This window comes from Pezoporus occidentalis, unplaced genomic scaffold (genome assembly GCF_034315485.1).
Source record: "Pezoporus occidentalis ecotype Australia unplaced genomic scaffold, CSIRO_AGI_Poc_V1 ctg172, whole genome shotgun sequence".
Classification (NCBI taxonomy): Eukaryota; Metazoa; Chordata; class Aves; order Psittaciformes; family Psittacidae; genus Pezoporus; species Pezoporus occidentalis.
The window spans coordinates 73,876-92,589 of record NW_026913554.1 but is presented as its reverse complement, the minus strand read 5'-3'; the positions used below and the strand labels follow the sequence as shown (position 1 = coordinate 92,589).

The following is an 18,714-nucleotide window of genomic DNA, read 5'->3' as shown; positions in this document are numbered from 1 at the left end:
TTTAAAACAGCTAAAAATACGAAATGTGGTGCACAAGGACTGTACATAATATCAGAAAGGGCACTTCCTTATCCTGTCTGGGCTGAAAGGTGAAGGGAGTGTGTAAAAGAAGGTGGGTGGTTACTGGTAGACCCCTAAGATGCCTTTAAGGGGTTGTGGAGAAGGGAGGTGTAGGAGAGAGGAGTCCTGGAATGGGCTTTGTGGCCACATGGAAGAGCTGGATTTGACAATGCAACAGCTGGATTTGGTTGATGTTTTTTGGTTTTGTTTTTGTTTTTAATGGAAAGAATCCAAGGTCAGGGTGCCCACTGTCTTCTGTGGCTCTTGTACGGGGGCTTCTCACATTCTGTTGTGGTTTTAGATGAACACATGAAGTTGGGAGCTGTATGGCTACCTGGGATTGTGTGTAGAAAAGCTGCACGTGGGGCTGATAACTCATCTGATTCACCAGAGCTGTGGTTTGTCTTCAGCTATGCTGATGTGGGTGATCTATTTTTATTTTTATTTTTTTTCCTTTTTTGCCTTTGATACAGTTCTAAGTGGAAGGAGCACAAAGATGTAAGATCTTCCTGTCCCTTTTATCAAAGCAATGGGATGTGTGGATGCCCTGACTTCAATCCATGCACTCAGGTAACTGAACTGAGTCAGTTCTGGAATGTATTTATTGCAGTCACAGCAAGAAGTGAAATGATTGCCTGTATAGGCAGGAACGCAATGCTTAAGAGTAGCTACTCGTGATGCTCAGAAGCAGACAAAACCACCTGTGCTGCCAATTCACCTAACTGTGCAACTGCCTCCTCCTCTTCTTATGAATCACAGGCAGCTTTTCCCAATTAGGACGCGGTCCTGCAGGCTTATTTGGACTAAAATCTACGGGACTGCTGGGCTACATTGTTACGGACTGTCAAAACTTTTACTATTACTCTTTCATTTTTCTTTCAAGAAATTAATGTAGTGTTTAAAGCCAATGCTCACCTGCCAGTGGCTTTGCTCTGAGCAGAGCCATAATCTAAGACTAAAGGGAGAGAGGAACAGCAGCGGTGCCCATCTTTTGTGTGACAACTTGGTGACCAAACCACATGCTCACAAGGTGACAGATCTGAGCTCTAAATATGCCTGAAAATCAGTGGAGGTAGTTTTACATCATTACAGGTGTTGAGATTCTAACCTCACAACTGAGAATTCAAACTGTGATGATTAGCACAAGCTGAGGAAATGGCTTATCCATCTTAGGGCATACAACTTGCTGAAGTAAATGTCTTGTTCTTCAACATCCACACGAATGGTGTGCCATGGCAGAAACACCAAATCCAGCTTGGAGGACTGCTGCCAACCTTTTCTCCCCCAGCATCAGAAATTCTTACAAAGAGTTTTCATTGCTAAATTGGCAATACTTGCAATAGCAAGATTAATTTTTTCCATTTATTCATGCGTTATTTTTGGCCTCTGATAATCCATTGAATCACACCATTAAAGAGAGATGCTTTCTAAATATTACTGAAATTTCTGAATAGGGATCTGAGATCTTAGTTGCCCAAAAATAAAAAAGTGTGACAGTACTTTGTGTGCACTATGACATGTTTATTTTGCCTTGTTTGTAATCCTGAACAGTTTAGATCAGAATTCCTGTTACTGTACCCTCCTGGAAAGAAGGCTGTGACTCTTTCTTACTCTGTGGGGCAGAGTTTAGATGAAATGTCTTTTGTTTGTTTGATTGCTTTGGGTGGGTTTCATTTTGTTTGTGTGTTTGTTTTGGGTTTTTGGTGTGTTTTTTTTTTGCTTGTTTTTTTTTTTGGCTTTGTGTTTTTTTTTTGTTTTGTTTTTTGTTTTTCTTTGCTAGGCCATCATGAATAGCTGAGTAGCAGTCATATCTCTGTCTTTCCCTGAACCATGCCAGTGCTCATATCCAAGGGTAAGCAGCATAGTCTGGCACACACACTACTCACTTCACTGTAATTTTATGATACCCATGTAATGGGACCTGGGCTGCGTTATAAAAAAGAACCATGAGTTACAGTCCAAAAGCATCAATGAATGAAGAAGGGAACAAAAGAAGTCACGGAACTGGAATTTAAAGAAAAGAGCAGAATGGAGGAAAAACACTGCTGTGCAGCACTGGGGTAGCAAAAGGATGTGGCATAGTCCAGGGTGCAGACTCCTTCACTGCTTTGAACAAAGATAGTATCTGCCATTGCTCAAAATATAGAAGAGGAAAAGATGACAGGGACTAAAGAGAAACTGTGGGTAATCAGAGTAAAGGAGAAAAACCAATCAGGAATCCTGGTGCAGGACAGGGACAAATGTACCAAACATTTGATCTTGAAGTCGCTTCAGCTTGTTTGTGTAGTGGGGTATTCTCCAGTTTGAGTAACTTGTAATGTTCTGCTGAACAGCCCTGCAAGTAATACTGTATTAGTTTAATTGCAGTAACACTTGAGTGATTGTCTCCTGAAGCAGAGAAAATTCCTGTGTTATGTGTTCCTGCCTGGTTTCTGCAGATATCAGTAGTACTGGGTTGCAAATGTGCCTACTGATAGAAGCATTTCTTCATGATAATAAATAATCCTGTAGTAGCATTTTTGAGGTTCTAAATAGAGGGTTCTAAGACAACAGCGATGGCGCTAGCAAGGGGCTCCCCCTGTTCCTGGGGGTCAATTCCTCAGGCACACGTTTCCCTGTAAGATGAATTCCTGAGTCACTGCTAGGGGTCAGAGGCGGCTGCAGTACGCGGAACCGGGGCTTGGACCCGCCCCGCCGCTACTCGAGAAGCGCCCCTCCAGGCCCCCCCCCAATCCCCTCCCTGCATTTGCTGTAGGGCGGGGGTAACGCGGCGGGGAGGACCGCTCTCCGATTGGGTGGATTTGGATCCGCAGCGCCATTGGTAGTAGCCAGAGAGAGCGTGTGGCAACCAATGAGAAAGCAGGCCCGTGCGAGCGTGGAAGGTATAAAAGAGGCCGGGCGCGGAAGGGGGGCCAGAGGAACGGGTGTTCACGTCATTTCTAAGCGGAAGCAGAGGAGGAGAGGCAAGAGCGATGTCCGGGCGTGGAAAACAAGGCGGGAAGGCGCGTGCTAAGGCCAAGTCACGCTCGTCGCGGGCTGGCCTGCAGTTCCCCGTGGGCCGCGTTCACCGTTTGTTGCGGAAAGGTAACTACGCGGAACGGGTGGGCGCCGGCGCCCCGGTGTACCTGGCAGCCGTGCTGGAGTACCTGACGGCCGAGATCCTGGAGCTGGCGGGCAACGCGGCCCGCGACAACAAGAAAACGCGCATTATCCCGCGGCACTTGCAGCTCGCCATCCGCAATGACGAGGAGCTCAACAAGCTGCTGGGCAAGGTGACGATCGCGCAGGGTGGTGTGCTGCCCAACATCCAGGCTGTGCTGCTGCCCAAGAAGACCGACAGCCATAAGGCCAAGAGCAAGTAAAAACTGACGAAGGCTCCCACCTCAGAAGTTTAACACAAAGGCTCTTTTTAGAGCCACCCACTGTCTCATAAAAGGAGCTGTACATTCTAACTAAACACAACCCACAAAAAAACCCAACCAAACAAACTCCTCCAAATTTGGGAAGTGTTAAGTTCTTGAAAATTTTTCAATTCAGAACAAAACCTGTTGTAATGTTAATTCAGTAAAATAGAACATGTTAATTGTTGGTAAACACAATGCTAAAAATAAGATGTGGAATGAATTGTTCTCGTGGGGGACAAAGTCCCAAAGTTGATGTTGCAAGGAATTTGCAGCTTCCCCTTTTCCCCCCAGGCCTTGTCCTTTACTACGCCTGTGTGGAACTGAAGTAATCAACATCTTTAAAAGCCACCTTGCTCCTTCTAAACAACCCTTTGACCTACAGATGTGTCCTTTTTTTCATACTAACAGGCATTCTGAATTAGTAATTTTTCATACAATTTTCTCACGGCTCTGCCTGAGCTGCTGCAACTGAAATCTGAGTGGATTTAGGAATGATGGGCAATTTGAGGTAAAAAGGACTGTTCCCAGTTCTGATTCTACCTTACCTATAGTGCTGAACACCACCATACAGATGTTGAAGTAGAAACAGAAAATTGGTGATTATAGATCAACAAACACATTTTAATTATGATTGATTTGAAAAGACTTTTTTTTTATCATACCACCGTGCAACGTTTTAGCACCACTGACAGTCACAATGCCAAGAAGTAACAAGCAGTTTACAGGCCTATGGCAAAACAAAGGGTTGTAGGCAAAAAGGAAACTATCAGGGGATATTCCTTTCAATTCTCTGTACTTTGAAAAATAAAATAATTTTAGTTTTAATCTGTTTATGTGCGGTCTTGGTAAAATGCAAGGGAGGACTTACCCCTCTTGCTCACAGCCAGCTCTTTCAGCACAACACATATATATTAGTTTTCATATTACTCCCAGTGCAGGAATCTGTCATTGAAAAGTATAAAATAAAAACAAAACAAAAAAAAAAACACCAAATATTTCACAATCTGCTACAAAAGTGGAGTCCAAGACGATAACGGGAGCTAGTTTTGTTGTGCAGAAGCAGGGAGACACTCAGCTGCAGTCGTGTCTCCTGAGATAATGCTGACTCAGATTTTTCACCAATCAAGCTGTGTCAGAAAAAAACCACTGCCAAATCATGAAGTGACAGGGTGCTGATTATAATTATTAACAAAACCTGTCCGTGCTAAGCTCTTCTGTCACATAATTTATTAAGAAAATAAATATTTCAGTAGCAGAGCATGTGGGAATGGTGCCTGCATTGTGTGCACACTAAGCAAGACAGCACAGGCTGCTATGCTGTAAAAAAGTCATTCTCTTCTAGGATACAAACAGCCCCTTACCGAACTTTCACCTGCTTCTTGCCTTGCTGCATCATCCACTAATTGGATTTATTTAAATTATTTTGAAAGGGGCAAAGGATTTGGGACAAAGGAGCTAATTTCTAATCCATATTCAGGGCTCAAGATGAACCTGTGTTACTTCCTCCTCTTAGAAACCAATTTGTGCTTAAAATATCCATTCAAGTGTCCTGTTTTCAGTTCAGATTAAGAGAAGACCCTTTAAAGAATAACAATTAATTACTTTGGAGGTTTAGGTGACCACGTCGCGGCTTTTATTTTGTAGGAAAACCAAAAGTTTCTGCCTCCCGAGGTCTCTCCGGGTCCAGGACTCGGGGTTTATCGCCTCTTTTTTAACTCACCCGTTGCCTCTCCGAAGGGAAACTTCGCCGAGGGGAACAACAGTCTTTCTTTTCCACGGCTCTGCGAACCGGGGGGAGTGCATGACCGAAATTCGGATAAAACCCGTCTTTTTTGCCTCCTAAGAAACACAAAATGAGAGGGGAGACGGGAGCGTTCCGCCGGGCGGCGGGGCGGGCGCTGCAGAGCACCAATCACCGCGCAGCCCCTCCCTATAAATACGAGGCCGCGGACCCGCTTCAGGCCCAGTGGTTTCCCCTGATCCGCGGACTACGGTTGCAGCCATGTCGGAGACCGCGCCCGTCGCCGCCCCCGCTGTGTCTGCTCCCGGTGCTAAGGCCGCCGCCAAGAAGCCGAAGAAGGCGGCGGGCGGCTCGAAGGCCCGGAAGCCCGCGGGCCCCAGCGTCACCGAGCTGATCACCAAGGCTGTGTCCGCCTCTAAGGAGCGCAAGGGGCTCTCCCTCGCCGCGCTCAAGAAGGCGCTGGCCGCTGGTGGCTACGATGTGGAGAAGAACAACAGCCGCATCAAGCTGGGGTTGAAGAGCCTCGTCAACAAAGGTACCCTGGTGCAGACCAAGGGCACCGGTGCTTCTGGTTCTTTTAAGCTCAACAAGAAGCCAGGCGAGACAAAGGAGAAAGCAACTAAGAAAAAGCCGGCAGCCAAGCCCAAGAAGCCGGCAGCCAAGAAGCCTGCCAGCGCTGCCAAGAAGCCCAAAAAAACAGCAGTGAAGAAAAGTCCCAAGAAAGCGAAGAAGCCGGTGGCTGCTGCTGCCAAGAAGGCTACTAAGAGCCCTAAGAAGGCTGCTAAGGCAGGTCGCCCTAAGAAGGCAGCAAAGAGCCCGGCTAAAACCAAGGCCGTGAAGCCCAAAGCAGCCAAACCTAAAGCAGCCAAGCCCAAAGCTGCCAAGGCAAAGAAGGCGGCGCCCAAAAAGAAGTAAAAAGACTGAGAAGCAATTACAGTCTACTCATTTAAATAAACCCAAAGGCTCTTTTAAGAGCCACCCACTTTTACTTAAAAAGAGCTGGAACACGACAGTAATTGCAGCAGCACAACCAAATCTCGAAAAGGGGTTGGCAGGGATTTATACTAGATTAAGAAAGTTACCGTTTACCGAAACGCGGGCGGTCTGTGCAGCCTGCATGGGAGACCAGACCTAACTTGAAGAGGAAGTCTTGCTTCCTACGTGCAATTCAGGAGCCCGACGAGCGCTCCGCCCTCCCGGAGTTTAACGAGGCCAGCGCCAGCCCTAGCTCGCGTCCCTCCGCTGCATAGCCGGGGGGAGGCTTAAGTGTCCCGCGCGGGGACAGGATTGGTCCCTTTCGCCCACTCGGCCAAGCCCCCTTGGCGTCAAGCCCCGCCTCTTAGGGCGGTGACCCCACACGCACACCTCCGGTGTACTCCCCCATGCTCGGTTACGCGCGGCGCCTCACGGGCCGCCTTCCTGGGGGTTCTGTGGCAAGACGGCACAGATTAGGGGGGGGTGGGGAAAACGCGTGCATAGTGCTCCCATTCTGCTTTCACCCCACAGCTTCTGCGGGCAAAGCTGCACTTTCACAGCGGTGCGGCGGGACATTCTAGAGCAGCTGTCTGACCCCAAGTCCCTGCACATCACCGACAACCCCAGCTTCACGGCGATTCACAGTGAATTAACTCCTTCACACGTTTGGACATCGGTGTTTTAAACCGGAAAACCCTTCGTAAAGAAAAATCTTACCCTATTTAATCAAGTACGGCAGCTACCTCACTGGAAAAAGCGAGTATTGGGGTGGGGTGGAGAGGGAGAATTGGACCCGCACTTAAAACATACGAAAAGTGAAACCAAGCTACAAACGCACCTGGAAGACTTGCTTTCAAAAGATTTATTATTCACTGAAAGATCCAGAAATGTTTTTTAATTATTATTTTACAGGTATAGTGCAAGTTCTTAACAACAGAATTTTCTGCTGGACATATTAAGTAAGAGGAATTCAAGCTCTTCGAAAATAAAAGCCCACCTACCTTTTTCATGGGACTCCTAAGTTCTGGAAACTGACCGAGCTACCAAAGCACTGGGGTACAGTTGCTGCTGCTTTTTAGCCAACATTCAAAAGCAGCTAGTATTGCGTGCTCAAGTTTTAAACGGCCAATCCTTTATGCCAGATGCGGGCTGCAAGTCAAAATTCTTCCAGTCAGAAATTAAATAGCTTCAGTTACCTGAAAAAACAAGCACTTCACTGGTGACATACAAATGATCAGGTTACTTATGCACCCCCCCGAAAACAACAGCAATTCAGCCCTTCTACTTGAAAAAATTGGTGGCTCTTAAAAGAGCCTTTGGGTTAAAACTGTTGGTTTTGTGATATTCTACTTAGAGCTGGTGTATTTAGTTACAGCCTTGGTGCCCTCGGAGACTGCATGCTTGGCCAGCTCACCCGGCAGCAGGAGCCGGACAGCCGTCTGAATCTCCCGAGAGGTGATGGTAGAGCGCTTGTTGTAGTGTGCCAGGCGGGAGGCTTCGCCGGCGATGCGCTCGAAGATGTCGTTGACGAAGGAGTTCATGATGCCCATGGCCTTGGACGAGATGCCAGTGTCGGGGTGCACCTGCTTCAGCACCTTGTACACGTAAATAGAGTAACTCTCCTTGCGGCTCTTCTTGCGCTTCTTGTCACCTTTCTTCTGCGTTTTGGTGACAGCTTTCTTGGAGCCCTTCTTCGGAGCAGGAGCAGACTTAGCCGGCTCAGGCATAGCGATAACTCCTGGGTTGCTCTGACACACCAGAATGAGCGGCAGTCTGCGCACTCCCGTATTTATAGGTCCCTTATGCAAATATTTGGCTTCAGGGATAAGCGCTTCTATTGGATAGCCGCTGAAGTGGCGTCACCTCTCTTAGGAACGGCTTTGCAATTTGTCCTTTTTAAATACCACGCTGTTATTGGTTAATAGTGCTGATCCTACCAGCCAATCGCAATGAACTCTTTCAATCTCAAGGTTGGCGGCGAAGCTCGGCAGCGGCTGCCTGGCCCCGCCTCTCCCCCGGGCTCCCGCCCTTCCTGCGGCAGCTGCTTCTGCGGCTTTGTGCGAGCAGTGTGGGACATGGTTATGCGCACTTCATCCTGGAAAAAAAACACCTTAGAGAAACTTAAAAGGGATTTCGATACTCTTTTGGGTTGGTTGTTGTTTTTTTTTTCCCCTTTAAGAAGTGGTATATCTGCATACTTCATGTAATAAGTTGCGCTTGTAATGACCACAAGTTAAAAGGGCAAAAATACAACCAGAAAAGCATGCAGAGGATCCGGAACACTAAGCATTGTTAATAGTGTGGGAAAATAATTCTTTTTGGTCCACAGGGTATGGCTTGTCTGTCAGGACTTTAAGTGATTTACTTTGTAACTTGAAAGAATGTGGATTTCTTTTGAGATGCAATACATATGGGATGAATGTGTTTTAAGTCAAAACCAAGATAATCCTAGTCATTAACTATGGATTTTAAACTCTAATTTTAGTTTATCGTGAATCAGAAATTCAAGCTGCTTTTTTGCAACTTTAACTACATTATGCAAGAGGAAAATATACATATTTTAAATCTACTAAAATTATTTCATGGCGTTGGGAATTCTGATGTGCTAGATTTTGTTTTTTTTTTATTAAAATGCAGCCACATTATAAATGACAATTATAGATTCATTCATCAATACATCACAGTTCTATAAGCCACTTTCAATGAGATCAAGTTAATTTGTGCTTGAATTAAGCTAGGACTGCATAAAATGTTATCAAATAGCCAATGCCATAATAATGCTATTTCCTTTTGGAATTCCTATGGGCCTTTCAAAGTCTAGACCTTCTTGGTATCCGATATGATGGATGGCATGGTCCTATACAGGAAGCCTATTTGGCACAGGTAAGTACTTTACGGCAGGTGAGACTGCTAAAATCACAACAAAATTGACTGATCAATTAAGGAGATTTATAAGAGCAGGGAGAGTCTGGATACTGGTTCAAGCAATAAAAAGATCTGTCACCTTACAGACTGGGTTTTGCTTCTGGTTTGTTTTGTTTTGTGTTTTTTTTTTAGTTTTATCCTGCCTGCTGGGCAAAATTCTGGATGCACAAAGATTTCCAGTTTATGTCCAAAACAGTGCTCTCTGATGAAAGAGAACCAGGAGAGGAAAAGACGGGGCCTTTCTCTTTCCCAATAAGGCTTGCTTGGAAATGCTTCTGCTGCGCTAACACCTAAACTGGGGAAACAAAAGCAGCTACCCATGTGGGAAGAGCTGCTTCATGCTGCCTTTATGATGCTGCAGCTCTCTGATTTAATATGTGCCTCCTGCATGCTAACCCTGCTCCCTCTCATCAAATCAGGGATGGGATAATTGCTCATCCACCTTCATTTGCCCTGCTTCCCCCACAGATGTCTTTAGCAGCTCCATCAGCTTGGAGAAAATCTGGTAAGATTAGAGGGAGCTCTATCTGCCTTTTCAAGTGAAGAAGAGTAGTTCTCTCAGTGAAGCAAGAAAAGAAGCCAGAGTGGCCCATCTTTAAACATTTAACCACTCACATATGCTGTGAACCTGATGGCTTTCTTTTGGCATAAACATTATTTGGAAATGCAGTTCGCTGACAACACGTCTGCCTGGTAATGGGTGTTCTCGTGAGCATCTGTGAAGCTCCATAACATGACATTCCACTCCAAAACAATGTGTGTAGGATTGCCAGTTTTGGTTCCACACTAGCAGATGAAGACTATTGCTCTTGTTACACTGCTCTGGAAGACAAAATGTAGAGTATCACCAGGCGATCTCAGCAATCACAAAAAAGTGAATAGGTCCAGAAAGCAAGGGCATTAAAAACAAAGCAATCCACCCTCCCCCCTAAAAAAAAGTAGCTTCTGCAAATACCCCCTTTACCATGTTAATCCTTTAAAGTCTGTTGATCACCTCCAACAAAAATTATAATTGATCCACATCTTGGAGAATCTAACAAGTTTTGTAAACATCAGCTACAGAATAGAAGGAAATTTAGGTTAGAGCCTTCATTGAGGAAAGGCAGCTATTGTGAACTGAACTAAGAAATCTGTTAAAAAAAAAACAACAAACAAACAGCAAAACCCCAGTGACCCGACCCCCCCCCCCCCCCCCAAACCAAACAGCTGAATAATAACTGAAGGACAGTAATTCCTGGTGTAGGAACGATGTGGCTGCATGTGCTGCCCTTTCACAAACAGATACTGGAGAGTGCTGAAGGCAAAAGAATTGGGAAGAGGAGTGAAAAGAGGGTCAGAAGATATTTATAAAGGGGACTCAAATTCTAGGAAAGAACTGATTGTGGAAGCCTAACCAATGAAGAAAGATGAACTGAGTTTCTACATGATTCCAGTATCTGAAGGGGGCCTACAAGGATGTTGGAATGTTGGAGAGGGACTCTTCATCAGGGACTGTAGCAACAGGACAAGGGGTGATGGGTTCAAACTTATACAGGGGAAGTTCAGGTTAGATATAAGGAAGAAGTTATTTACTGTGAGGGTGGTGAGGCATTAGAACAGGCTGCCCAAAGAAGTGGTAAAGGCTCCATCCCTGGCAGTGTTGAAGTCCAGGTTGGACAGAGCCTTGGGCGGCATGGTCTAGAGTTGAGGTATCCCTGCCCATGGAACTGGATGATTTTAAGGTCCTTTCCAACCCACACCATTCAATGATTCTGTGATTTATGAAAAAGGAATCTACACATTCATATTCCCCTCTGCAGTCTAAAAAAAAACATGTTCACTAAAGCAAGTCACCACCCATCATCTATCTCACTTCATTAACAATAGAATTTCTAGTGACTGACCAAAGCTTTGAAGCAACCAAAAGAAATAATCCTTCAGAGTCAGGAAACAGAAGTCTGATGGGAGGGAACAGAGAAAAGGCTTCAAGAACAGTTCCAGAACAACTCAAGGATGTTAGAACTTGAAGGAGTCACCAGCCTGTCGCACATTATGAACAAGTATGAACTGTGGGACTCCCTCTTTCTCCCCTGGTTAGTGTACCTCTGCCAGGTGAACACACTGTGCTACATGCTCTCAGCTGTCTTCTGTTCAGGTAACTGCTCCAACTGGAAGTTCGTACGTGGCACTAGGAAGACATAAAGGCAAAGCTGCTTCTAGTATTCTGCCACAACAGCTCCTGGGTGAGGTCTGCGCAGTTTTCCCTAGAAAATGCCCTTTCGTATTCTGAAATCTCAGGTCAGAAAGATAACTCTTTTCTGTTCTTTTCTTATTACCTGAATGGACTTCAAGAAAAAAAATGTTTCTGAATAGCATCTTGGCTTTAACTATCCACCTTCTACAGCCTCTTTAGCCAGACATGCTGGAGGACAACTCAGCTGATGAGGGAAAGTCAGAAGCCTGTGTATAATCTTGGACTTACAGAGTACACATTGCCAATGTCAAAAGCTCCTGAGAAACAAACCAACAAAAAACATGAACCAAAGCAAACAAGCAGAGACAACAAGGTAGATTTTATAAGTGTAGTAGGACAAGTGTTGGACACTTAGATTGGTTTCTGAACACCATTTCTCTTTAGACTGGTGTATTACTCTGTATGGTGTATGGAGAAGACAACGAAGGAGAAGCCCCAGGAAAAGTTACAAAACAATACACCTTCGACAGAAGGTACTGAGCACATAGCATTAGAGAGAATTACAAATATATTGATGATGAGGCACAGCTGTATAGCAATTGTGATTATTATGGTGCACGATATGTATTATAACCGCATTAGAGAATTCGAGTTTAAAGGTTATAGGTAGCTACTGTAGGACTTTCAGTTGTTGATACTGAAACATTAAGAACAATCCTGTTACATGTTGCATGTCTTCGTATCTATAGCTGCAGCTTTTCTAGCTTTGTAAATTCTTGAGTGTCACTGCTATCTGAAGGCATCATAACTGCTTATAGAAGCAATAAGTATACAGGTCACATTTCTGCAGCATGGAATAACTGTACTGAAAAACCCACAAGATGAAAAGAAGGGGGGGGGGGAAGGAAATTGCTATGCATTCCCCAAATAAGTAATGTTTGGACACATATGATGCCTGAAGATGACTAACACAACTTGTTAAAAAGATTTGCCCTCCATATGAATGCAGCTACAGTACTACAGCTAATAAAAACACCCAGTTATGTGTTCAAAAAACAAAATTTATGTTCAGAATAAAAAGAAAATGTGAAATTAAAACTTTGAGGTATAACACATCAATAAAGCATAAAAACATGAACAAACACATGCCACACATATAAAAACACATGGAATAAAATCAATTTTTTACATGGGTATATTAACAAGACACTCAAATGGGGTTCCTTTATCACCATCTCAGCCCCATAAACACAAAACAGGCGTGTGGTCATTAAGACAGGAATACAGGAGGTGCAAATGACTTCACCCCCCCCCCAAAAAAAAAATATCATGACCAAGAGGGGGGAAAAAAGGAGGATTAATAACGATGCCTAAGTCTTAGTATGAAAAGCTAAATTTACCCGGGCACCGACGCTCACCACCCCTGTCCGCCGCCACACACCCTGCCCGTCCGTCTCCACCACAACCACCACCCCCCCCCCCCCCCCCGCCATCTCCTTTGTTTAGGCGCCGCGAAATGGCGGCGGTGGAACGCGGGCGGGGCTGGGCGGTGCGGCACCGCGCGGGCGGGAAGCGGCGCTCTCGGCCCTACCGCCCCCATTGGCTGGATTTTGCTGCAGACCCGGGCCCCGCTCCCCCCAAAGACCCCGAGCACCGCAGCGGCGGGGCCCGGAAGCTGGGCCGTGCGCACAGAGACGGAGCTTGTCCCCTTCCCGGGGGTCTGCTCCCGCGGCGCCCAGGCCGGCCGGCGGCAGGGTCGGCCGCCTCCCAGGGCCACAGCAGAGACCGGCATCGCATCGCACCGCCCATCCCCTGTCGGAGGCGATGGCGCGAACGTCGATGTCCGCCGGGGGAAGGGCGGGGAGAAGAGCCCGCCCTTGCCCTGCCCCGCCGCAGTCTCCAACCAGGTCGGACTGCTGGCAATATAGAGCCGCGCTGGCGCCTGCTCCCGCCGCACACCCTTTGAGTTGAGAAGAGTGAGAAGTATGTCTGGTAGAGGCAAAGGCGGGAAGGGGCTCGGCAAGGGCGGCGCTAAGCGCCACCGCAAAGTGCTGCGAGACAACATCCAGGGCATCACCAAGCCAGCTATCCGCCGCCTGGCTCGTCGTGGCGGCGTGAAACGCATCTCGGGGCTCATCTACGAGGAGACGCGCGGTGTGCTGAAAGTCTTCCTGGAGAACGTGATCCGTGACGCTGTCACCTACACGGAGCACGCCAAGAGAAAAACGGTCACAGCCATGGATGTGGTGTATGCTTTGAAGCGCCAGGGACGCACTCTCTACGGCTTCGGCGGCTAATACTCCGTTTTTGGACAGGTCACTTTTTCAGAACACAAAGGCTCTTTTCAGAGCCACCCACGCTTTCAAAAGAGGAGCCTGAATCACGTTTCGTGCCTAAGCCTTGTATTTCAGGGCTGTAGCAAAACAACGGCAGCTAGTGGGTGGTGTGGTCTACGCTAAGGGCGGTGGGGGTGGGGTCTTTCTCTGTCCTCGTCTCTAGTCCGCGTTCCGTATGGTTCTTTTAATGCTTCCAGTCTCAAGCCAACAAGTGAGCGTGAAATCCGTGGTCTAAATAAATAGCGAGTTTCTGCCGGGACTCCCTAGGCTCGAGAGAAACATTCCGTTTCCGAAAGATTAGTACGTCTTACATTCCCCGCTCCTTTTCCCCGTTTTCGTCCCCGTCTCCCGCTCTTCCTTTGTAAGGAGAACGGAGGGGACAAGCTGGCGAAAAAAGCCGGAATCCCCGGTCAAGCGCTATTGCGACAGCCGGTCTCCCGCCATCGGCTTCACCGCAGCAGCCTGAAATGGAAGCGCACGAAATGGCGGCGTTGCTCTCCGTTGCCGCCCCCCCCCCCGCATGGGGCACGGGATATGGCGGGAAAAAGAAACGAGTAAACGGATGCAAGCGCCCGTCGCGTCCCATGGGACGCAGCTGAAAGGGACGCCGAGCGAGAACGCTTCCCTTTGCTCTGCTCCTTCGACTGCAGGGCTTCCTGTGCTCTGGAGCATCCCCCCGGCCTCGGCCTGCGCCCGCAGATTATAAATGGGGAATCTCAGAACGTCGACACACAACGATCGGGCGGGGGTTGAGGCCACTATCCCACACTGAAACTCCCGCCCGGTTATCCCACGATTAACACTGCCTGGAGTACGGGAAATTGCGCTCGGCTTAGGCTGCCTACACCTGCTCCTAATACCAGAGACCCAGCTCTCTTTTGTGGCCATGTGGTGGCTCTTAAAAGAGCCTTTTCGGTTCGGGGGGGTGGGGGCACGACAGGCGCTTCAGGCGCGCTCGCCGCGGATGCGCCGCGCCAGCTGGATGTCCTTGGGCATGATGGTGACGCGCTTGGCGTGGATGGCGCACAGGTTGGTATCCTCGAAAAGCCCCACCAGGTAAGCCTCGCTCGCCTCCTGCAGCGCCATCACGGCCGAGCTCTGGAAGCGCAGGTCGGTCTTGAAGTCCTGCGCGATCTCGCGCACCAGGCGCTGGAAGGGCAGCTTGCGGATCAGCAGCTCCGTCGACTTCTGGTAGCGCCGGATCTCGCGCAGCGCCACCGTGCCGGGACGGTACCGATGCGGCTTCTTCACGCCGCCAGTGGCAGGCGCGCTCTTGCGGGCAGCTTTGGTAGCCAGCTGCTTGCGGGGCGCCTTCCCGCCCGTCGACTTACGTGCCGTCTGCTTCGTTCGCGCCATTGAGTACTTTAGAAGCTGAAAGTACAAGAGACGTCTCCGACTGCGCGACTTATATTCATAGCGGGTCTGGCACGCCCCTCATCTCTGATTGGTAGATAAGGAGCAGTTTTTTTATTGGGTAACCGCTGAGGTGACTGAAGCCGCTCAGAGCTCCAAAGCGTTACACAAGGCATCCCTCTTTCCTTTATTTTCTCCATATTTGTGAAAATTGCATAATGAACTTTTAAGGATTTCTTGCATAAAATTTTTATTTCTAGAGTTGTTACTCCTTCATTTTTTGTTGTATTTTTGTTTTGTCATATGTTTGACACTATGAATTGTTCTTACTTCATCCATGTTTTATGTTATGATGAGTGCTATGAATTTCGTAGGTAAAAGAACCCTAGTTGTATGTTAGTTCTAGTTTTGGATTGCAAGTAAATAATTAGATTCCTTCAGGAAATACGTATTTCTATGTTGTAGAAAGTCAGAATATAAGTGGTGAGCTTTTACATAATTAGAATTTACTAACTAAGCCTGTAAGCAAAAATTAGCTTTCTGATAAACCTAGAAAATACGGGGGGGGGGATGATCCTATCCTTACGATCAAGTCATTAAGAAGAATATTGACGTTTTCGAAGAAACGAAAGACGAGGGGACTGAATCTGTAACTCAAATATTGAGGAGAGGGGTTCAGCCCAAAAGGGGTTAATGCGAGGTTTTCAAATTGACCCAATGAACTCGACTCTTTCCAGTGGCCAATGAACAAGCAGAGGTTGGCTATAAAAGGGAGTCTCTATGCCCTTCGTTACAGTTTATATGTCCTAGGTTTTAGTTACTATACGGGGAAGGAAGTGGGTTTGTGAAGTACTCAATGGCGCGAACGAAGCAGACGGCACGTAAGTCGACGGGCGGGAAGGCGCCCCGCAAGCAGCTGGCTACCAAAGCTGCCCGCAAGAGCGCGCCTGCCACTGGCGGCGTGAAGAAGCCGCATCGGTACCGTCCCGGCACGGTGGCGCTGCGCGAGATCCGGCGCTACCAGAAGTCGACGGAGCTGCTGATCCGCAAGCTGCCCTTCCAGCGCCTGGTGCGCGAGATCGCGCAGGACTTCAAGACCGACCTGCGCTTCCAGAGCTCGGCCGTGATGGCGCTGCAGGAGGCGAGCGAGGCCTACCTGGTGGGGCTTTTCGAGGATACCAACCTGTGCGCCATCCACGCCAAGCGCGTCACCATCATGCCCAAGGACATCCAGCTGGCGCGGCGCATCCGCGGCGAGCGCGCCTGAAGCGCCTGTCGTGCCCCCACCCCCCCGAACCGAAAAGGCTCTTTTAAGAGCCACCACATGGCCACAAAAGAGAGCTGGGTCTCTGATATTAGGAGCAGGTGTAGGCAGCCTAAGCCGAGCGCAATTTCCCGTACTCCAGGCAGTGTTAATCGTGGGATAACCGGGCGGGAGTTTCAGTGTGGGATAGTGGCCTCAACCCCCGCCCGATCGTTGTGTGTCGACGTTCTGAGATTCCCCATTTATAATCTGCGGGCGCAGGCCGAGGCCGGGGGGATGCTCCAGAGCACAGGAAGCCCTGCAGTCGAAGGAGCAGAGCAAAGGGAAGCGTTCTCGCTCGGCGTCCCTTTCAGCTGCATCCCATGGGACGCGACGGGCGCTTGCATCCGTTTACTCGTTTCTTTTTCCCGCCATATCCCGTGCCCCATGCGGGGGGGGGGGGCGGCAACGGAGAGCAACGCCGCCATTTCGTGCGCTTCCATTTCAGGCTGCTGCGGTGAAGCCGATGGCGGGAGACCGGCTGTCGCAATAGCGCTTGACCGGGGATTCCGGCTTTTTTCGCCAGCTTGTCCCCTCCGTTCTCCTTACAAAGGAAGAGCGGGAGACGGGGACGAAAACGGGGAAAAGGAGCGGGGAATGTAAGACGTACTAATCTTTCGGAAACGGAATGTTTCTCTCGAGCCTAGGGAGTCCCGGCAGAAACTCGCTATTTATTTAGACCACGGATTTCACGCTCACTTGTTGGCTTGAGACTGGAAGCATTAAAAGAACCATACGGAACGCGGACTAGAGACGAGGACAGAGAAAGACCCCACCCCCACCGCCCTCAGCGTAGACCACACCACCCACTAGCTGCCGTTGTTTTGCTACAGCCCTGAAATACAAGGCTTAGGCACGAAACGTGATTCAGGCTCCTCTTTTGAAAGCGTGGGTGGCTCTGAAAAGAGCCTTTGTGTTCTGAAAAAGTGACTTGTCCAAAAACGGAGTATTAGCCGCCGAAGCCGTAGAGAGTGCGTCCCTGGCGCTTCAAAGCATACACCACATCCATGGCTGTGACCGTTTTTCTCTTGGCGTGCTCCGTGTAGGTGACAGCGTCACGGATCACGTTCTCCAGGAAGACTTTCAGCACACCGCGCGTCTCCTCGTAGATGAGCCCCGAGATGCGTTTCACGCCGCCACGACGAGCCAGGCGGCGGATAGCTGGCTTGGTGATGCCCTGGATGTTGTCTCGCAGCACTTTGCGGTGGCGCTTAGCGCCGCCCTTGCCGAGCCCCTTCCCGCCTTTGCCTCTACCAGACATACTTCTCACTCTTCTCAACTCAAAGGGTGTGCGGCGGGAGCAGGCGCCAGCGCGGCTCTATATTGCCAGCAGTCCGACCTGGTTGGAGACTGCGGCGGGGCAGGGCAAGGGCGGGCTCTTCTCCCCGCCCTTCCCCCGGCGGACATCGACGTTCGCGCCATCGCCTCCGACAGGGGATGGGCGGTGCGATGCGATGCCGGTCTCTGCTGTGGCCCTGGGAGGCGGCCGACCCTGCCGCCGGCCGGCCTGGGCGCCGCGGGAGCAGACCCCCGGGAAGGGGACAAGCTCCGTCTCTGTGCGCACGGCCCAGCTTCCGGGCCCCGCCGCTGCGGTGCTCGGGGTCTTTGGGGGGAGCGGGGCCCGGGTCTGCAGCAAAATCCAGCCAATGGGGGCGGTAGGGCCGAGAGCGCCGCTTCCCGCCCGCGCGGTGCCGCACCGCCCAGCCCCGCACCGCGTTCCACCGCCGCCATTTCGCGGCGCCTAAACAAAGGAGATGGCGGGGGGGGGGGGGGGGGGGGGGGGGGTGGTGGTTCTGGTGGAGACGGACGGGCAGGGTGTGTGGCGGCGGACAGGGGTGGTGAGCGTCGGTGCCCGGGTAAATTTAGCTTTTCATACTAAGAATTAGTTGAGGGTTTTTGTTGTTTGGTTTGTTTTTTTTTGTGTGTGTGTGTCATTGTTTGTCCTTTTCCCTCCTTTTTCAGGAAGATATTTTTCTTTCTTTAGAGCTTTGGGGAGCATTTGGGGATTTTTTTTCTTTCTCTGTAGCCTCCTAGTATGTATGTTATTTAATTCAGGCTATATTTGGCCAACATTTTTATAACTATTTTCACGTGTAAATAGCCAGCATTGTAGTGTTTGTATCAGCCCTTTTTAATAGCTCTTTATGAAGTTCTACAGAAATTGGGAAGACTTCACCATCTTTGCATATCAGCCTTAATGGTGGTCTTAGGATAGATGAGTCTCCTCACTTTTGTCATTGCCTTTGCACATTACTTACCAGTTCAGTTACTGTTTGAATGGAAATAAATAAAATTGGTGTACAGCCTCCCCCCCCCCACCATGAGTAACAGCACAAATAGAATACAAGAGATCTCAGTAATGCTTTTGCACACCTATAAAGTATATTCTTCCCTGCCTATTACTCCTCACAGTATTTAACAACATGCATCTTTTCCTTGGTAGT

General features: G+C 48.8%; 7 protein-coding genes across 7 annotated transcripts in view; 3 read left to right on the top strand and 4 right to left on the bottom strand.

Annotated features, from left to right (window-relative positions):
* Positions 1–18,714, bottom strand: part of LOC134161319 (histone H2A.J) — a 49,948-nt gene that overhangs the window by 4,553 nt on the left and 26,681 nt on the right. The window lies entirely within an intron of this gene.
* LOC134161320 (histone H2A) lies at positions 3,015–3,508 on the top strand. Its single transcript, XM_062614011.1, has one exon. The coding sequence runs from the start codon at positions 3,033–3,035 to the stop codon at positions 3,420–3,422; it is 390 nt and encodes a 129-aa protein (XP_062469995.1). The 5' UTR covers positions 3,015–3,032; the 3' UTR covers positions 3,423–3,508.
* On the top strand, positions 5,436–6,187 carry LOC134161316 (histone H1). The gene has a single exon (XM_062614006.1). It carries the CDS (start codon positions 5,467–5,469, stop codon positions 6,118–6,120), a length of 654 nt encoding a protein of 217 aa, XP_062469990.1. The 5' UTR covers positions 5,436–5,466; the 3' UTR covers positions 6,121–6,187.
* On the bottom strand, positions 7,475–7,954 carry LOC134161324 (histone H2B 1/2/3/4/6). Its single transcript, XM_062614015.1, has one exon. It carries the CDS (start codon positions 7,905–7,907, stop codon positions 7,527–7,529), a length of 381 nt encoding a protein of 126 aa, XP_062469999.1. The 5' UTR covers positions 7,908–7,954; the 3' UTR covers positions 7,475–7,526.
* LOC134161330 (histone H3) lies at positions 14,375–14,979 on the bottom strand. Its single transcript, XM_062614021.1, has one exon. The coding sequence runs from the start codon at positions 14,968–14,970 to the stop codon at positions 14,560–14,562; it is 411 nt and encodes a 136-aa protein (XP_062470005.1). The 5' UTR covers positions 14,971–14,979; the 3' UTR covers positions 14,375–14,559.
* On the top strand, positions 15,818–16,331 carry LOC134161331 (histone H3). Its single transcript, XM_062614022.1, has one exon. The coding sequence runs from the start codon at positions 15,824–15,826 to the stop codon at positions 16,232–16,234; it is 411 nt and encodes a 136-aa protein (XP_062470006.1). The 5' UTR covers positions 15,818–15,823; the 3' UTR covers positions 16,235–16,331.
* LOC134161327 (histone H4) lies at positions 17,202–17,724 on the bottom strand. Its single transcript, XM_062614019.1, has one exon. The coding sequence runs from the start codon at positions 17,529–17,531 to the stop codon at positions 17,220–17,222; it is 312 nt and encodes a 103-aa protein (XP_062470003.1). The 5' UTR covers positions 17,532–17,724; the 3' UTR covers positions 17,202–17,219.